At 36.4% G+C, this 14899-nt stretch overlaps 3 protein-coding genes across 4 annotated transcripts; 2 read left to right on the top strand and 1 right to left on the bottom strand.

The window, feature by feature from the left end:
- Window positions 1–11: 11 nt before the first annotated feature.
- LOC122289955 lies at window positions 12–4499 on the top strand. The gene is made up of 7 exons (XM_043097411.1): window positions 12–174; window positions 345–413; window positions 566–733; window positions 1122–1292; window positions 1715–1924; window positions 2454–2542; window positions 3414–4499. The coding sequence occupies exons 1-7, from the start codon at window positions 87–89 to the stop codon at window positions 4059–4061; spliced, it is 1443 nt and encodes a 480-aa protein (XP_042953345.1). The 5' UTR covers window positions 12–86; the 3' UTR covers window positions 4062–4499.
- A 911-nt stretch (window positions 4500–5410) lies between these two features.
- On the top strand, window positions 5411–9328 carry LOC122289929 (ubiquitin domain-containing protein 1-like). 2 transcript variants are annotated; one of them, XM_043097355.1, is made up of 5 exons: window positions 5411–5617; window positions 6450–6514; window positions 6816–6938; window positions 8070–8189; window positions 9071–9328. In XM_043097355.1, the coding sequence occupies exons 1-5, from the start codon at window positions 5586–5588 to the stop codon at window positions 9133–9135; spliced, it is 405 nt and encodes a 134-aa protein (XP_042953289.1). In that variant the 5' UTR covers window positions 5411–5585; the 3' UTR covers window positions 9136–9328. The 2 variants fall into 2 exon arrangements, with proteins under 2 accessions (XP_042953289.1, XP_042953290.1); XM_043097356.1 differs by lacking the exon at window positions 6450–6514 and having other exon boundaries at window positions 5415–5617.
- Window positions 9329–9686: 358 nt separating this feature from the next.
- LOC122289928 lies at window positions 9687–14877 on the bottom strand. Its single transcript, XM_043097353.1, has 9 exons — window positions 14727–14877; window positions 14012–14067; window positions 13798–13922; window positions 13158–13317; window positions 12190–12632; window positions 11363–11881; window positions 10714–10816; window positions 9952–10197; window positions 9687–9876 (listed from the first exon to the last, which is right to left on the bottom strand). Exons 1-8 carry the CDS (start codon window positions 14856–14858, stop codon window positions 10059–10061), a joined length of 1677 nt encoding a protein of 558 aa, XP_042953287.1. The 5' UTR covers window positions 14859–14877; the 3' UTR covers window positions 9687–9876; window positions 9952–10058.
- Between the last annotated feature and the right edge of the window lie 22 nt (window positions 14878–14899).

Below are 14899 nucleotides of genomic sequence, written 5' to 3'. Positions count from 1 at the left end.
GGCCCGGATGAAAAGTCTTAACCTACTGATCTCTCTCCTATCTTTTAAGCCTTGGATTTATTTTTATTTTATTTTTTGTGAGACCCATGAGAAATTCCCATCTCTTTTTCGTTTTCATCATAGCACTCGTTGTTGCTTGTGCACTCCAATTTCAAGCTCATGCTGCTCCTGCAGGTAATCATGGTCTCAATACTCTCTCTCTCAAACAATTCGGGTTAATGATCTGTTTGCTTCGTGGGTAGGCTTATTTTGTTTTTCCATTTTCTTATTTCACTATTATTTTTTGATGAATTTTCTCTCTGTTACTTCACTTGTGTCTTGCTCTGAATAATCTCTGTACCCAGGGCCATTGATCAAACACTTGTCATCTATTCTCAAATGGACCAGGGCATCCTCCAAAATAGCCCAATCAGGTTATTTAAATATGTTTTGTAACTTATTATTGGAAATATTTTGATTTACTTGCTAGTGTTTATGCACTTGTTATTTATTTGTTAATTTTTATGTGTATGTATATATATCATTAATCACATTCGGCATACATCCTGTGATACTTGGTATGCAGATGGGAATGCTCTTCAATTTGAGAATGGGTACTTGGTCGAGACTGTCGTGGAAGGAAATGAGATTGGAGTGGTTCCTTACAGAATTCGTGTCTCTGAGGATGGCGAACTTTTTGCTGTTGATGAAGTTAATAGCAACATTGTTAGGATCACTCCGCCATTGTCTCAATGTATGATTATTCTTGTCCTCTTGCTTTCTAGAACTTCAATAACTCAATGTATGATTATGCCTATTTCATTCGTATGAATAAAATCTTCTTATTACTTATCAAAAAAAAAAAAACTTACTTTTGAAATTTGTCCGTTTCAAGTTTAAATTAATTATGTAAGCCTGTTTGCTTATGGCAATAACTATCGTGTTCAAGATGGTGCGATTTTATTTGTGGAGCAGTGTGTGTGCATTGGTCTTAATGTTACAGGCTGATTGCTACTCATCATAAAAACAAAACAAAAAAATAAACAAAAATGTTACAGGCTGATTGCCATGATCTAATCTTCATATTCTGACTTTTACGATCCTTACTTATTTATTCTTCCCTGAACCTTTTATTGTTGCAGATAGTAGGGGAAGGTTGGTTGCTGGGTCTTTTCAGGGTCATACAGGGCATGTGGATGGAAAACCCAGTGATGCTCGTTTTAATCATCCCAAAGGCATAACCATGGATGATAAAGGCAACGTGTATGTTGCCGATACCTTGAACCTCGCCATCAGGAAGATTGGGGATGCTGGTATCTTCAATTCATGTTAATCTGATAATTACATCTAGGGGCTAGGTTATAAATGTGCATGTTGGTGTTTGATGGAACTTTGACAGATTCCAAGATTTAGATTTTATGGGTTAGCGGTGAAGTAGAATATAAACTGATCGGAGCATGTTACATGAGTCTGGGGTTTACTTGGTAAAAAGACATGTTGCATTTGAATGGTCTCTGCATTTCCTTGTCATTAAAAAACAAAGAATATAACTTATAAAAAAAAAACAAAGAATATAAAGTGATACAACTATGTAGCGGAAAAGAATGTTAAGTTTTTTATTGTATCGGGATATTTTTATCATTTCTAAAGCTGAAAACGTTGATCACAAATTATTCTTGAGGAATAGTGGGTGCTATATTAAAAAGCCATTGCTGAGGTTGAAAATTCTTTGCAGGTGTGACAACCATTGCTGGAGGGAAATCAAATGTTGCAGGGTATAGAGATGGCCCAAGCGAGGATGCCAAATTCTCAAATGATTTTGATGTGGTATATGTTCAGCCTACCTGCTCCTTGTTAGTCATTGATAGAGGAAATGCTGCTCTTCGGCAGATCTCTCTCAATCAGGAAGATTGCGATTATCAGTACAGTTCAATTTCTGCTACAGGTTTGGATCCCTAATCGTGCATTTATCCTAGGGGGCATCATGTGGTTGTGCTTACTCAGCTGTAGGAAGCCCTTCTTTCATGCTGGTTGTAACTGCTTTTCCCTGGTGGCTTCAGGAATAAAACCACAAGTGACATGTTCATACCGTTAAATTCAAAAACTTGGTTAATCTTCATGTATTTTGTTGCTGAATAATTGTTTTGGTAAGTAAATAACCGTCTTAAAAAAGTGCAGAAGGTATTTTGTACCTGGATTTTGGACTTCTGAACATGAACCAATATTTGAACTCTGTACGACTCAACTAGATGCATGTATAAGTACAAATAAGGGGCTTTTTTAGAAGCATCGACGTTATATCACATTGTCCTACATTCTGCTTTCTATGTTTGGTCAAGATGCAAGCCCCTCATTGTGTTTCTTCGAGGGATACAACGTATTTTGATTAAATATTGTACACATTCCTTCTTCATCATAATTGAGGCTTTGGCTGCTTGCCACATAGTGACTAAGTTATTTTGGATCTTTGGCAGATGTGCTTATGGTTGTTGGAGCTGTCTTGGTAGGATATGCTACATGTATGCTTCAGCAAGGTTTTGGATCTTCTTTCTTGTCAAGGATGGTAAATCTCTTACAATCAATTTTTTTATGCCTTCAGACTAATCAAAACCAATGTTTTGAATACCGTACCGGATGCCGTACCGATCAAGGTACTGGAACGAAATATTTCGGTACCGGTACACGAAAGTGTACCGTTTCGGGATAGTCGATATATAAATAAATTATATATATAAATATATATATATTAATTATATTTCAAAATAATAATTTATATATAAATAAATTATACATAAATACATATATCTATATAAATTATAAATAGTTTAGTCTAAATTGGGGGTAAAAAAATAAATTTGTAGTTTGAAAAAATGAAAAAAAAAAAAAAAAAAAAAACGAAACCGAAATACCGGCCGGTACGGGCCGGTACAGGCCGAAATCTCGGCCGGTACGGCCGGTACCGCCGGTATTTGAACCGGTACGAAATTATTGAATTTCTGTACCGGTCCGGTGGCCGGTACGGAATATACCGGCCGTACCGGCCGGTACGGTACGATTTTAAAAACACTGATCAAAACATATCATTGAATTCCTCAATAATTTAAAGTGAACTTCACTCTCTTAAAATTTAAGGTGCTTGTCAAAAAGTAGTTTTAAGAGAACTTCCTACGAAGACATTGTAAGATGACTATTTTATAAGTTTATTAGTTTTGATTTACAATGGCTCTCCGATTCTCTCTTTCGTGTGCTAGTAGATTAACAGAGACCACTTAAGATTCTTCACTTCTTCAATTCTATTTCTGTTGTCTTAACAGTCTTGATTTTTTCTGTGTTGGCTTGGAAGCTCCAAGACCAATATTTTTCTGTTAAAAATTAGATACTCACTTATGCCTACTTGCTCGTTGGCTTAACCTAATGTATTTCTGATGCTGCAGCAACCTTCAGACAGTGAATTTAAGGATCATTCAAACAAAGGAAAACCCACTCCCATTGTGGAGAGCATAAAAGAAGAACCTGGATGGCCATCTTTTGGACGGCTCATCCTTGATCTGTCCAAGCTTGCAGTCGAAGCATTGGCCGGTATACCCCTTTACTTTATACCCTCTCGTTTCAGACCAGATGGCCCTAGAAATGGCCCTACTCCCTTGAAAGACTCTCTCCGGATGCCTGAAGATGAAGTTGAACCCACATTGGTTCAGAGGCAGACTACTGCTACTCCTCTTTCTGAAAATCGGCAGGCCCATACTCCTAATAGAAGTGACAAGTACTCCGAAATGAAGCCCCCAAAGATCAAATCAAACAGTTTTAAGGATCCCTCATTGTCAAGTAAGCACCGGTCTTCAAAACGACAAGAGTATGCAGAATTCTATGGACCGGGTGAGGTTCCTCCTTATAGCAAGTCTAAGAGCCAGAAAGAAAGAACAAGGCATCGACAACGAGATAAAAGTGGAGAAATGGTTTATGAAGCAGTGGGGTCAGAGCCAAGGCCCTCCGAGATGAAGGCAGTGCATTATGATAATCAGAAGTTTGACCATTATAATATCAGGAGCAAGTATGGTTCAGATGAATCCTTCCGATATTAATCAAACCTGTACTTTGCCGTCCGTTCAAAGTTAGCTTAGTTTCCTGCCCCTTCTATATGGAGCAACATGTTTCTTTCTGATCGAATCTGTAATTCAATCGATACTGTAACCGAGGATATGTGTTTTAGAGATCAATTGCAAATGAGGTTGAGTTCAGAGAAAATATTTGGCAGGGTGCTACCACACATGTTTGGACCAGGATTACATGACTATTCTGTATCGGAATCAAATAGGTAATTGCCTCTCTGATAGAAGCCTAGAAGAAGTAGAGAGCCTGGAAAGGTTAACATGTGTGTGCTCTCTATTTTTATTCCCCACTGCAAAAGATTGTGTTGTGAAAAAACTAAGTATTAGTACCGGAACCAGTTCAGTTGATGTTCTTCAAAATATGCTAGTATCTTGAGCAATAAACTTGTTTTGATGGTGGATTACCAGTAAGATGTAGAGCCTATTAATCAAGGGTGGTGCTTTCTGCACATTTTTTTAACACCTAATTGCACTGGGGTTGTTTGGGAAATTAACTCATCTCATCTCAAAACTTTTCATAATTTTATTTCTAAGCATTACTTAAATACAAAATATTTTTTAATTTCAAATATTTAACTTTTTCATTTAATCGTTACAATTTTCTCATACTCCTAAACAAAATACAAAAAATAATACAATTTTTTCAAAATTCAAAATAAAAATTATATTAAAACAATAATTTTATAAAACTTTTTTTTCCTCTTATTTTTCAAAACTTAATAAAATATTTTAACTCAAACTATTTTACTATTATTCACAAAATTTTCATCTTGTTCAGTCTCATTAGCCAAACATGCTCTAAGTTCATCCATGAAAATTACATTATGCAATATAGCATACCTTTCAATGCAAATATCTCGCATCTCCTCCATCCATGAAAGTAATTATGCCCATATGAACTGCCTTCAATCCAAATGCAGCATCTGTGTGTCATGAAATTGTGCATGTAATGAACGAAACTTTTAAGACCCTTGAATATAGATGGAATCTCTTCTAATTATTATACTTTGTAAAATTTTCTTTTTCGCGCAAAATGAAATTAGTTATATTTGTAACAGATGTAATTCATTATCTTTTAAATATTACGAATTAATGTGATTTTAATGGTTCGTCAAATTATAATATTATTTTTATTCTATAATAAATCTAACTAATTTCGTAAAATTACATTAATTTATAAAATTAATTTTATGTAATTATTTGATGGCTGTAACATAATTTCCAAGATGTAACTCGAAAAACAGAAAGAAAGAAATAATTGCCAACTCCACCAACATGAACATAGACAGCCAACCACCACAACCATGTTTATTATTAAGCAAACATTAACTGATAAAACGAAACTCTACATCAACAGCACGAGCTTCTCCGCTTCCCTTTTGACTTTTGCGTCTCAATGAAGCTTCTTATGCTTCTCTGAGCTCTCCCTTCAATATCTCTCTCTTGCTCTTTCTCGAAGCAGTAGCGATTTCTTGTGGGAATCAGTAGCGGAATGGGATGCGTTGGATCTTCGCAGACCAAAGGCGAAGGTGAGGTTACTCTATCATCTCTCTCTCTCTGATTTGTTTGTTTCGAAGAGTTTTACCTTCCGTTCGGTTGCCTAGAAAACCTGCGGGGAAAAAATTTAGAGCAGGAGTTGATGTAAAATCCGTTTGCAAGTCATAATAAATGAACGAATAATAGGCTGGAAGCTATGTCAAAATCCAGCGAGAATTTAAGATTTACAGAATATCAGTTTTGAAAGTCTTTTGTTGTTTCTCAGCGAGCAATCCGTGCATTACTTTGTTTCCTCATTCTTTTTTCAATTGATTTTAATTTAATGTTCATTCATATCTATGCTTATTTATTGCCTGAGAACTCTGTCTCTCTACATTCTCTGCGTTTTTCGCTACTTCTTTGCTTGTACATTGAGTGGCTGATTGTGAATCCAAATCATCGGGTTGAGAATTGAGTTTCTGGAACTAAAATTTCCTAAGTCAAATTTTGAAGTAACGTCCTGAATTCTACAAATTTTCCAGTGAGTTAAAAGATTAGCAACTAACTGCACTAACTTTTTAGTTTTTTAAACTGTTCTAAAACCTCCTGGCAACGCGCACCTCTTCAACAAGCGGTCCTGCCTGTTAACTATGCCTTAGAACCCATAATAGCCAAAAAAAAAAAAAAAAGAGGAAGAAGAAGAAGATATGAACTTCAACCCCCTATTTACCAACACCAATTAGATTACTGAAGGACTTTAACCTTATTCACAAAACGTCAAGCCTAAAATTTTGTGTGCATAATTCTAATGTCCTGAATAATTGGATTTCATTTACTTACAACGTATGTCCTTCAATCCCATATCACAAGATCATATGATTACAGCTTTTTTCAAAGTTTTTGGAAGTGCTGGTGCCTGCATGAAGGTGGCTGTGTCATTTTTACTAAAGGTACATAAGCTAGCATTGCTTTTTTGTAAAGGAGCTGGTGAACATTTTTGTGTCCATAATTTTTTCTTGAATTTGTTGTTCTCCATTGAGACACATGCAGCAAGTCCAGTTGGCCTAGTAAATAACCATCACTTATTTAAAAATCCCAGTTTATTGAAGCGCTCCAAGTTTTTCTTTTTTTATTTTTAGCTAGTTTCAACCATGTGTGCTAATGATGGGCACTATCAGATTGACAATCTTGATTCAAATGTTCATATTTAAATGTGAATCGTGATGCTGTCTGATATTCTAATGTAAACAGGGACTGTGAAAAAGATCAGGAAGCCAAAACCTTGGAAGCATCCACAGCCAATAACAAAGACTCAGCTCATGCAGTTGAGAGATGAGTTTTGGGACACCGCTCCTCACTATGGTGGCCGGAAAGGTAGTGTTGCTTCAGATTATATAAAGATTTTGTTGGAAAGCTTTTGCAATTATCTAAGGTTAGCTTGCCTAGTATAACAGAGTTGAGAAATCAGAATGAAGAAGTCTAAGATGGATAACGTCTTGTTCAATATACAATTAACCTTTTTCATGTTTAGATTACTTTCATATATTTATCTATATGTATTATCATAGCTTGTAAAAGATTATTAACATAGCTTATTATCTTTGTTGCAAAGCCATGGAGAAAAGCCTCAAGTATTTGTTGAATTTTCCATCATTGGATTTTGCTTGACATATTATCTCCTGGGCTTTACTATGAACACCCCTATTAATTTGTTAGTGAAGCCATTACAAGGTTATGGAAGAGGTCAAATTGCCTGTGGGTTAAAGGGCATGATGGCATATACACTGATAGCAGCACCAACTTGTGTAGAGAAGTGGCATCAGATGCTTTTATAGCCGACTCCAAATGCTTTTTTTTTTTTTTTTTTTTTTTAATAAGTATGGTAAACTTTACTCAAAGTGCAAAGGGGCACAACCCAAACACACTAGAAGTATATGATGGCAAACACCCAACTATATGGATGACGAAAAAGATGGCTCCAAACACTACAGGATTTGTTATGATGAGATTTTTTTTTTTTTTAGAGGTTATAACCATATCCATATTCTTGACGGGACAAGAAGTTGCAGTCATGAACTTCAGAATTTGATACAAGCCTCACAGAAAACTTATGGGATAATTCTCCAATATTCATGTAGCAATTGGCACTTCACATCAACAGCAATCAATCTTTTTTACTTAATTACACTACACAATAACATGGTTGTTTGGATTGATAAGAAAATATCTTTCCAACTTATTGTTTATCGTAAGTCCTTTATCTTTTGGCTATCGATTACAAGCATATTTATGAGAAGATTATGATGTTTCAAGTTCTCCAAACTATGGTTATTTTTCTTTGACATTATATAACTGTGGGAGTTAAAGAATAGTAATCTAGTCTTTTGTCAAGTTCCCTATGATTTTCTGCCGACCTTGTACGGGATCATAAATATCTTACTTAGACATGCTTCTAATGTTTCACATGCACAACGGAAATTTAATCTTCATTTTCCTGGGCACTAGAGATTTGGGATGCACTTCGAGCTGCTGCTGAAGCTGACTTAACCCTTGCGCAAGCGATCGTGGAAAGTGCAGGGGTCATAGTTCAAAGTGCTGATCTGACAATTTGCTATGATGAAAGAGGTACTTAGTCCTTGTTGCTTCCCTTTCTTATAATTACTTCACCCTCATAGATATCCGCTTGGGCCTATGGGGAAAATAAAGTTTTTTACAACAGCCAAAAAAAAAAAAAAACCCTTGGATCAAATAGTAGGAGTGATAATATGTAACACAAACTTTAACTCAACACGAATACGATACAAAATTAACAGGTTTGGGTCAAATGGATTGGCCCGTTGAGACACAATTCATTAACGGGTCACTATCAGGTCAATCCACTTAACCAGTTAGTGACCCGTTTAAATCCCGTTAAATCTTTTACTTAAAATTACAATTATAGCCTTTTTAACTTTTTCAAAAAAAAAAAAATCCCTAACCCTATCTTGTATTTCCTAACCCTCACTCTCTCAATTCTCAGTTGAGTTAGTTCTCATCAGTCACAACTGCCTCCTACACTTTCTTTGGATTGTAATTTTGGTATTTTTATTGTTTTGGATTGTAATTTTGAACTCATGTAGTTAGTTTTATATTTTTAGGAGGTATTGTGATTTTAACTTTTATGTGAAATTATGTTAATTAGGTCAAATAAATTATTTGAGTCAATTCAACCTATTTACATAAATGGTTTGTGTTAGGATTTAGAAATCTGATCCATTAAACTTAACAAGTTGTGTTTGGGTTGACTCATATCATATAATATACGCAACTCGTTTACGCGATTTACTACCCCTACCAAATAGTAACTTTGGGCAGAATGATCGGTTCCTTTTTCTGATGTGATACGTCCTGACTTACACGCTGAAAAGCAAATTCTATGATGTTTTAGTCATGTTAATGTTCATTTTATCCTTCGATTCTCTTTTTTCTGAAGCTTTTCTATCGTTGCCTTGCCAAACCTATTGCAGGTGCAAAATATGAACTGCCAAAATATGTGTTGAGTGAGCCGACCAACTTGATCCAAGACGGTTAATAACGGTGACGATATACTGCACCATTTGTGCGGAGATTGAGTGTAAATCATGTATATTATTCCGTCATCCTCTTTCACAAAGTAAACTTTTATGAATTTCTATTTGCATATTCGCTTTGGACTCTTAGCTAGCTCTCAGTTTCTGCGGGTAATTGAGTGAGAATGCAACATCCATTTGGATTTTATCCCCAAACTACGGGTTTTCGCGTCGTTCTTGTGAATGAGAATTCTTTGGGTCAATGTGTGGTTGTATTGATCGCTTTACCCCATCCACAATTTGGAACCATTCTCTGGGTAAGAACAATCATGCTGGCTAGTAAATATAATCTTGATTAGAAAAAGCAATACCCAGTCAATCAGGTTCCAACTAATCAGCATAACTGCAAACTATGGAAGAACTAGTAATCCATTTATCCCACTCGTCGGATGTTAGATTGATATGTTCTCGTCATTCTAAAGAACGATTCGTGTAGAACTGCACAAAATGTATAGAACTGCGCAAAATGCCGACTGTGGTAGAAAGATATCTTCCCAGTACTCAAATCATCAAGTCATGCTAAATTCGTTGATTCACATAGCTAAGAGATCGACCACCAATGATGCCATTCCCAGAGCCAAATATCAAGGAAAACCATGATGCCATCTTCTTTTAGTTTTTCTTAATTTGAAGTGTAGATTAGACCCATCAAACATAATCCTAGACTCATCTAGCAAATACATGGATTCCCCCTCAAAGCAAAGATTGAGGTAATATAGCAACATCTTCCCCACCCCCCCCCCCCCCCCCCCCCCCAACCCAATCTCTTTAAAATCCTCCAACTGAACGAAACCGTATAGTTACATCAAGACTCGCATATGAAGAACCATCAATTAAACATTTCTGTATTCACAGTGGTACTTCGCTCAAGTTTTTTTTGTACGTCTCACACCCTCTTGAAGAACGAAAGAATGTTGCCTTGCTTAGGATCTTTCAAGTTCCCTGCTTTCCTGTTTCCCGCTTTGCCTGCTGGATTGGATGGGGCAGCATTTCCCATTGCTGGTGACTTTTTCGTTGCAGGAAGCCTAAATCATAATTCATAAACCCAATATTCAGAGCCCAGCCATAGATAGACATAGAGAGCTATCTTTCAGCTACAGAATAGTATCTTAATGAAGAATCTAGCACTCACAACCATAATAATTTGTCTGTGATAGACAATCAACCTTAGGGTGGTATTTGACACCCCAATGCCTCAATTACTTGTACTCACACATTATCAATACAATTGCCCAAAGGCTGCGGAACTGAAACAAATTGAGCCAAATGTTTGGGCATATGACATTTATGGATATAAAACCATACAAACAACTAGCAGTTCTGGGGCCAATGGCTGAATGGCACTAGCCCTGATCCTTTAGAACCATGGGGTCCAAGGATGGTTGTTAAAAACCCCCCGACTACTAGGGTGGTTGTACCTTAAAAATTTCCTAGCCACAAATTTAAAAATAAAAAACACTGCAAGAAATAAAGTTGCAGTTCTGAGGAATGGTATTTCTTCTAGCGAAACATAACTGGCAGAGATGAAGCATATAGTTAACCTGCTAATAGTATTGTCGAATGTAGAGTTGTCAGTTTTCTTTGTTGTGCTACTGTTAGATTTCTTTGCTTCTGTCTCTTCACCCTCCCAGATTACTTCAGTTACTGGAGCAAGAAAATGCAGATATTATTATAATTATAGCAATAAAAGGTGTAAAAGATAAACTATGACTAACCGAATTGGGTGAAGATGCCTTCTGGTTTAACAGGGCATTAATAGAAGTGAATGCAGAAGACAATCCTTTTTTTTTTTAATCTCCTCTCTCAGATGAAAATTTAAAAAAAAAAAAAGGCTTATCAGAAATACAGGATTAGCAAACCTAACAGAACAAGCTTCAATTAACTTATTAAAAGTGAAAAACTAATCTTCAACATGGAACGATCATTTAAAAACAAAAAAAAAAAAGGCTCTCTAGTGCGAGCCAAATTGAATGGGAGTGCTTTACCAGTATGGATTACCTAGTGGGAACACACACACGAATTTACTTACTTCAGATAGCAGTTATAGCATAAAAGGTATCTGGAATTTATTAAGCTGATTAGGATTAGGTTTGGCTAGTGAATTTCCAAAGGTAAAATAATTACTACCATGCAACATTAAATAATATACACAGGTCTCCTTCAAAACTGAGGATCTAATCATCTGTATACCTTCTCTTCCTCGTTCATCAATCTGTGTCTTCAACACTTTTCTCCTTTTAGGGGAATTTGGAACGGCAAGTGTTGGTGTATCCTTCATGTTCATATCCCTTTCCGGAATACCACTTTGTACTCTCTCTTTGGAGGAAGTCCCAGCTTTTGTGGCCTTGCTGATAACTAGAGAGTCCTCTTTCAGTGGTTGGTTAGATTCCTTGTTGGCAGCTATCCCTTCCTTGACCATTGGTTTATCTTCTATTTCCTTGTCAAAGTTCAAATTGGATTTCTCTGAAGCCAAAATTTTGGTACTTTGTTTCTGGTCTAGAGATGATTGAACTTTTGGAATATCTGGTGATGCTAAATTGACTGCATCATCATTTTCTTCATCTTCATCTGAGAAATCAAATACAACCCTCCTTTTTCTAATTCCTTCGGCATTGGAGGCTCTCTTAAAATTGACATCTTGGCCATCATCATCACTGCTGACAACCTCTACAGCTTCATCAGCACATATTTGAGCCTCAGCACTAGTGACTAAACAAAACAAGAACCAATAATTAATAGACCGAGCTAAGAAAATATGGTTGTAGAACAGAAGTTTGTGTTATAAATTTTAACCAAGAAAAGATCCATCATGACTAATTTCTCCGTTATTGTCAAATAAAAAATCAAATTGTTACTTTGGGCTTCTTTTTCTTGCTCATAGGCTATAATTAAGTATTTTTCTCTTGTATACCACCCGTGTACTTGGGTTTTGCCTAATTATGAGAATCAATAAATTTTCCTACTTATAAAACAAATATCAAATTGTAACAGCGTAGGATAATTAAAAGGAAACAAACCAGTTGGATTTGGAATAACTGGAATAACACTATTATCTTCTGCAAGGCCACAAGGCTTTGACTTTGCAGATGCCCGACCCCAAAAATTTGCCAATGAACCTCCAGCACCAGAAGGGTTTTTCCCATTCTGGACATTCTTTTTTCCAGCAGGCAAGGGAGGGACTTTCTCTTTATCTGCAGGAAGCTTGGTATCCTGACCATGAACACCAGTGCTCTTGCTTTCACTTTTGACATCTTTTACAACACTGGGAGACTGCAGACCAACTTTTTTGCTAGATTGCTGTACTTTATTTTGCTCAGATCGTGGAGCCACTGTATTTTCATACGCAATACCACTTTTGCATTGCCCTGGGCCTCCAATGGTTTTGGGCAGTTGATTTGCATTGCTAACAGGAATCCCGTCCACATTCCACTTGACAAATGAATTAAAGATCCCACAGAACCTGAAGAAGCATTGCAGTAAGCATCAAGAAAGAACTATTAAACATTTAACTCATGTATGCATCCATGTAAATAAAAAGACTACGATTAGTACTCACCAAAAAGAATTGACCAATATTGCTTTTTATCAACTCTTTCTTTCAATTTGTTTGAACATAAATGCTCAAATTAACAAGGCCAAAACAACTCATGAAGTATGTATACAGTAATAAAAGCAAAAGAGAATCCTGATTATGACTTATCATGTGTGATTGCCTTTGCTCTGACGGTTTGGGGCTGGTCTTCATTGCATATTTAGTCAAAATTACAATTTGGTGCACCATGTACAAGGATGCTTTCAGCAGTCTCTCTGTGTAAAGAGGGAATGGAAGAATTCTGCCAACCTGCCTAGAGGTTTAATAGCTATGGCAACTATATAATCTGAAATAGTGGCAAAACAGGCTAGATAAAACTAGAAAGGCCAATGGCACCATAAAATGGCAAACAAAGGTGCATGGACTTAGCTTAAATCATAAACATACACTAACCTGTTATCTCTCAAGCAATTGCCAGTCGAGAAGTGCTGCTTAAAAAGCTCTTCAGCTTGTACAAATTCAGCATTCCAAAGTGCAGCTGGATCTTTTGGAATGCAAGCTTGCACACTATAAACCTGAATTGAGCAATTTCCATCAAAATCTTGTTTGGCTTCTGCATAAAATCAGAAGAAACGGATCCCACATTAGTGTCTCTTTCTTTAAGTTGCCAACACACCCTTATTTCATAATAAATCAGATAAATAATTTCTATATTTTTACTCACTGCAAGGGTGCTTAAAATGTTCTTTTGGATTAAATCTCAAAAGTGTTTTAAAAGGGGGGAGACGTGAGTTGAAACAGCGAGAAAAAAATCAAGTCCACAGATTCACAGAAAAAACGCTTTTAAATAAAGCAAAAAAAAGGGGAAAAGAGATTAGTTTACCAGTTTATGTAATTAGTAAGAAAGGCTTTTGAGTCACATTTTCCTTTCTTGGAAAATTATTAACTCCCTGCCCCCTCCAATCTCTATCCTACACAGTGCATTACAATATTTCGTTGAAAGAAACATTATTAACTCCCTGCCCCCTCCAATCTCTATTCTACACAGGGCATTACAATATTTCGTTGCAAGAAACATTGAATAAAATCTCACCTGCAAGTTTAGGGCCAGAAACAAGCCTTATATGGTAATTTGAAGGATCTTTCTTCAACCAGCCAGACAAAGTATACACTGCTTCCAACCCACTTTTATGTTTTTCAACAAACTCCTGAAGCAACCTACGTATACAAGCAATCAACTAATAAAAAAACTATGCAAGCTCTAGCAGAAAGTCCATAAACGGATATTTGGTGAGGTCAGTTCTTACCTCTTCGCAGAATTTGATGAAACTAAATAATTGCGACTCAGCCACTTGTAGGAAACCTGAAAAAGAATTTCATATAGTAAAACAGTTACCATAGCGTATCCTATAACAAACTCAGACAAATTCTTCAGCCAACAGGCTGCTGATGGCAACTTCCTAAAGTATACTACAACAAGGATATGGTCACGTGAAGTTGCAAGTAATAAGAAGACCAGTAGAATAAGGATGAGAAAGCAGAAAATGATGGTCTCTGTTACATTAATTTTGAGGTAAATGTTGTTGGGAGGCATAGAAGTCTCAGTTCTGATCACCATATAACCAATGCTTATTAGTCCCGTTAATCTGAGGCCAGAACTTATAGCACGGCCTGAGATACTAACGAACTTGGGAGTTGGGATTAAGCTAAGCTCAAGGTGGACCATCAACCTCTTTTATTTTTCGTTTGTAAATGCGAATTTACAAAACACCTAAAATTCAGGTTTCCATATAGCTCCGAGTCCGCGTTCCTCCCTAACCCTAATTCAGGTAATCTTTTCGCCCTTCTTGTCTTTCTAAAACTGGTGAACTCAACACTCTCTCAAAAAGAATTAGGCAGTGCTAAAAATAAGGATTAACAAACACTAGGGTAATTGAAGAAAGATATCGGAAATTCGAAGCGTGAAATTGATAGGCTGGGCTAAGATTACATTGAATCGATAGCAAGAGAGGGTTTTGTTACCACTTGAAGTTGATCGGAGACGAGGGATTCGATCTCTTCCAGTATTCCTAGGGTTTCGTGTTGTGCCATACTTCTTTCACTCCTGTCCGGAGAAAATATAATCTGGGTGCTGATTTTGTGATGCCAAATCATTTAAGGGCACTCATTTTCCCGCCATCTCTCCCTGCGTTTTT

This window comes from Carya illinoinensis, chromosome 12, assembly GCF_018687715.1.
Source record: "Carya illinoinensis cultivar Pawnee chromosome 12, C.illinoinensisPawnee_v1, whole genome shotgun sequence".
Classification (NCBI taxonomy): Eukaryota; Viridiplantae; Streptophyta; class Magnoliopsida; order Fagales; family Juglandaceae; genus Carya; species Carya illinoinensis.
The sequence above is the reverse complement of the archived record's forward strand: the minus strand, read 5'-3'. Positions and strand labels throughout refer to the sequence as shown.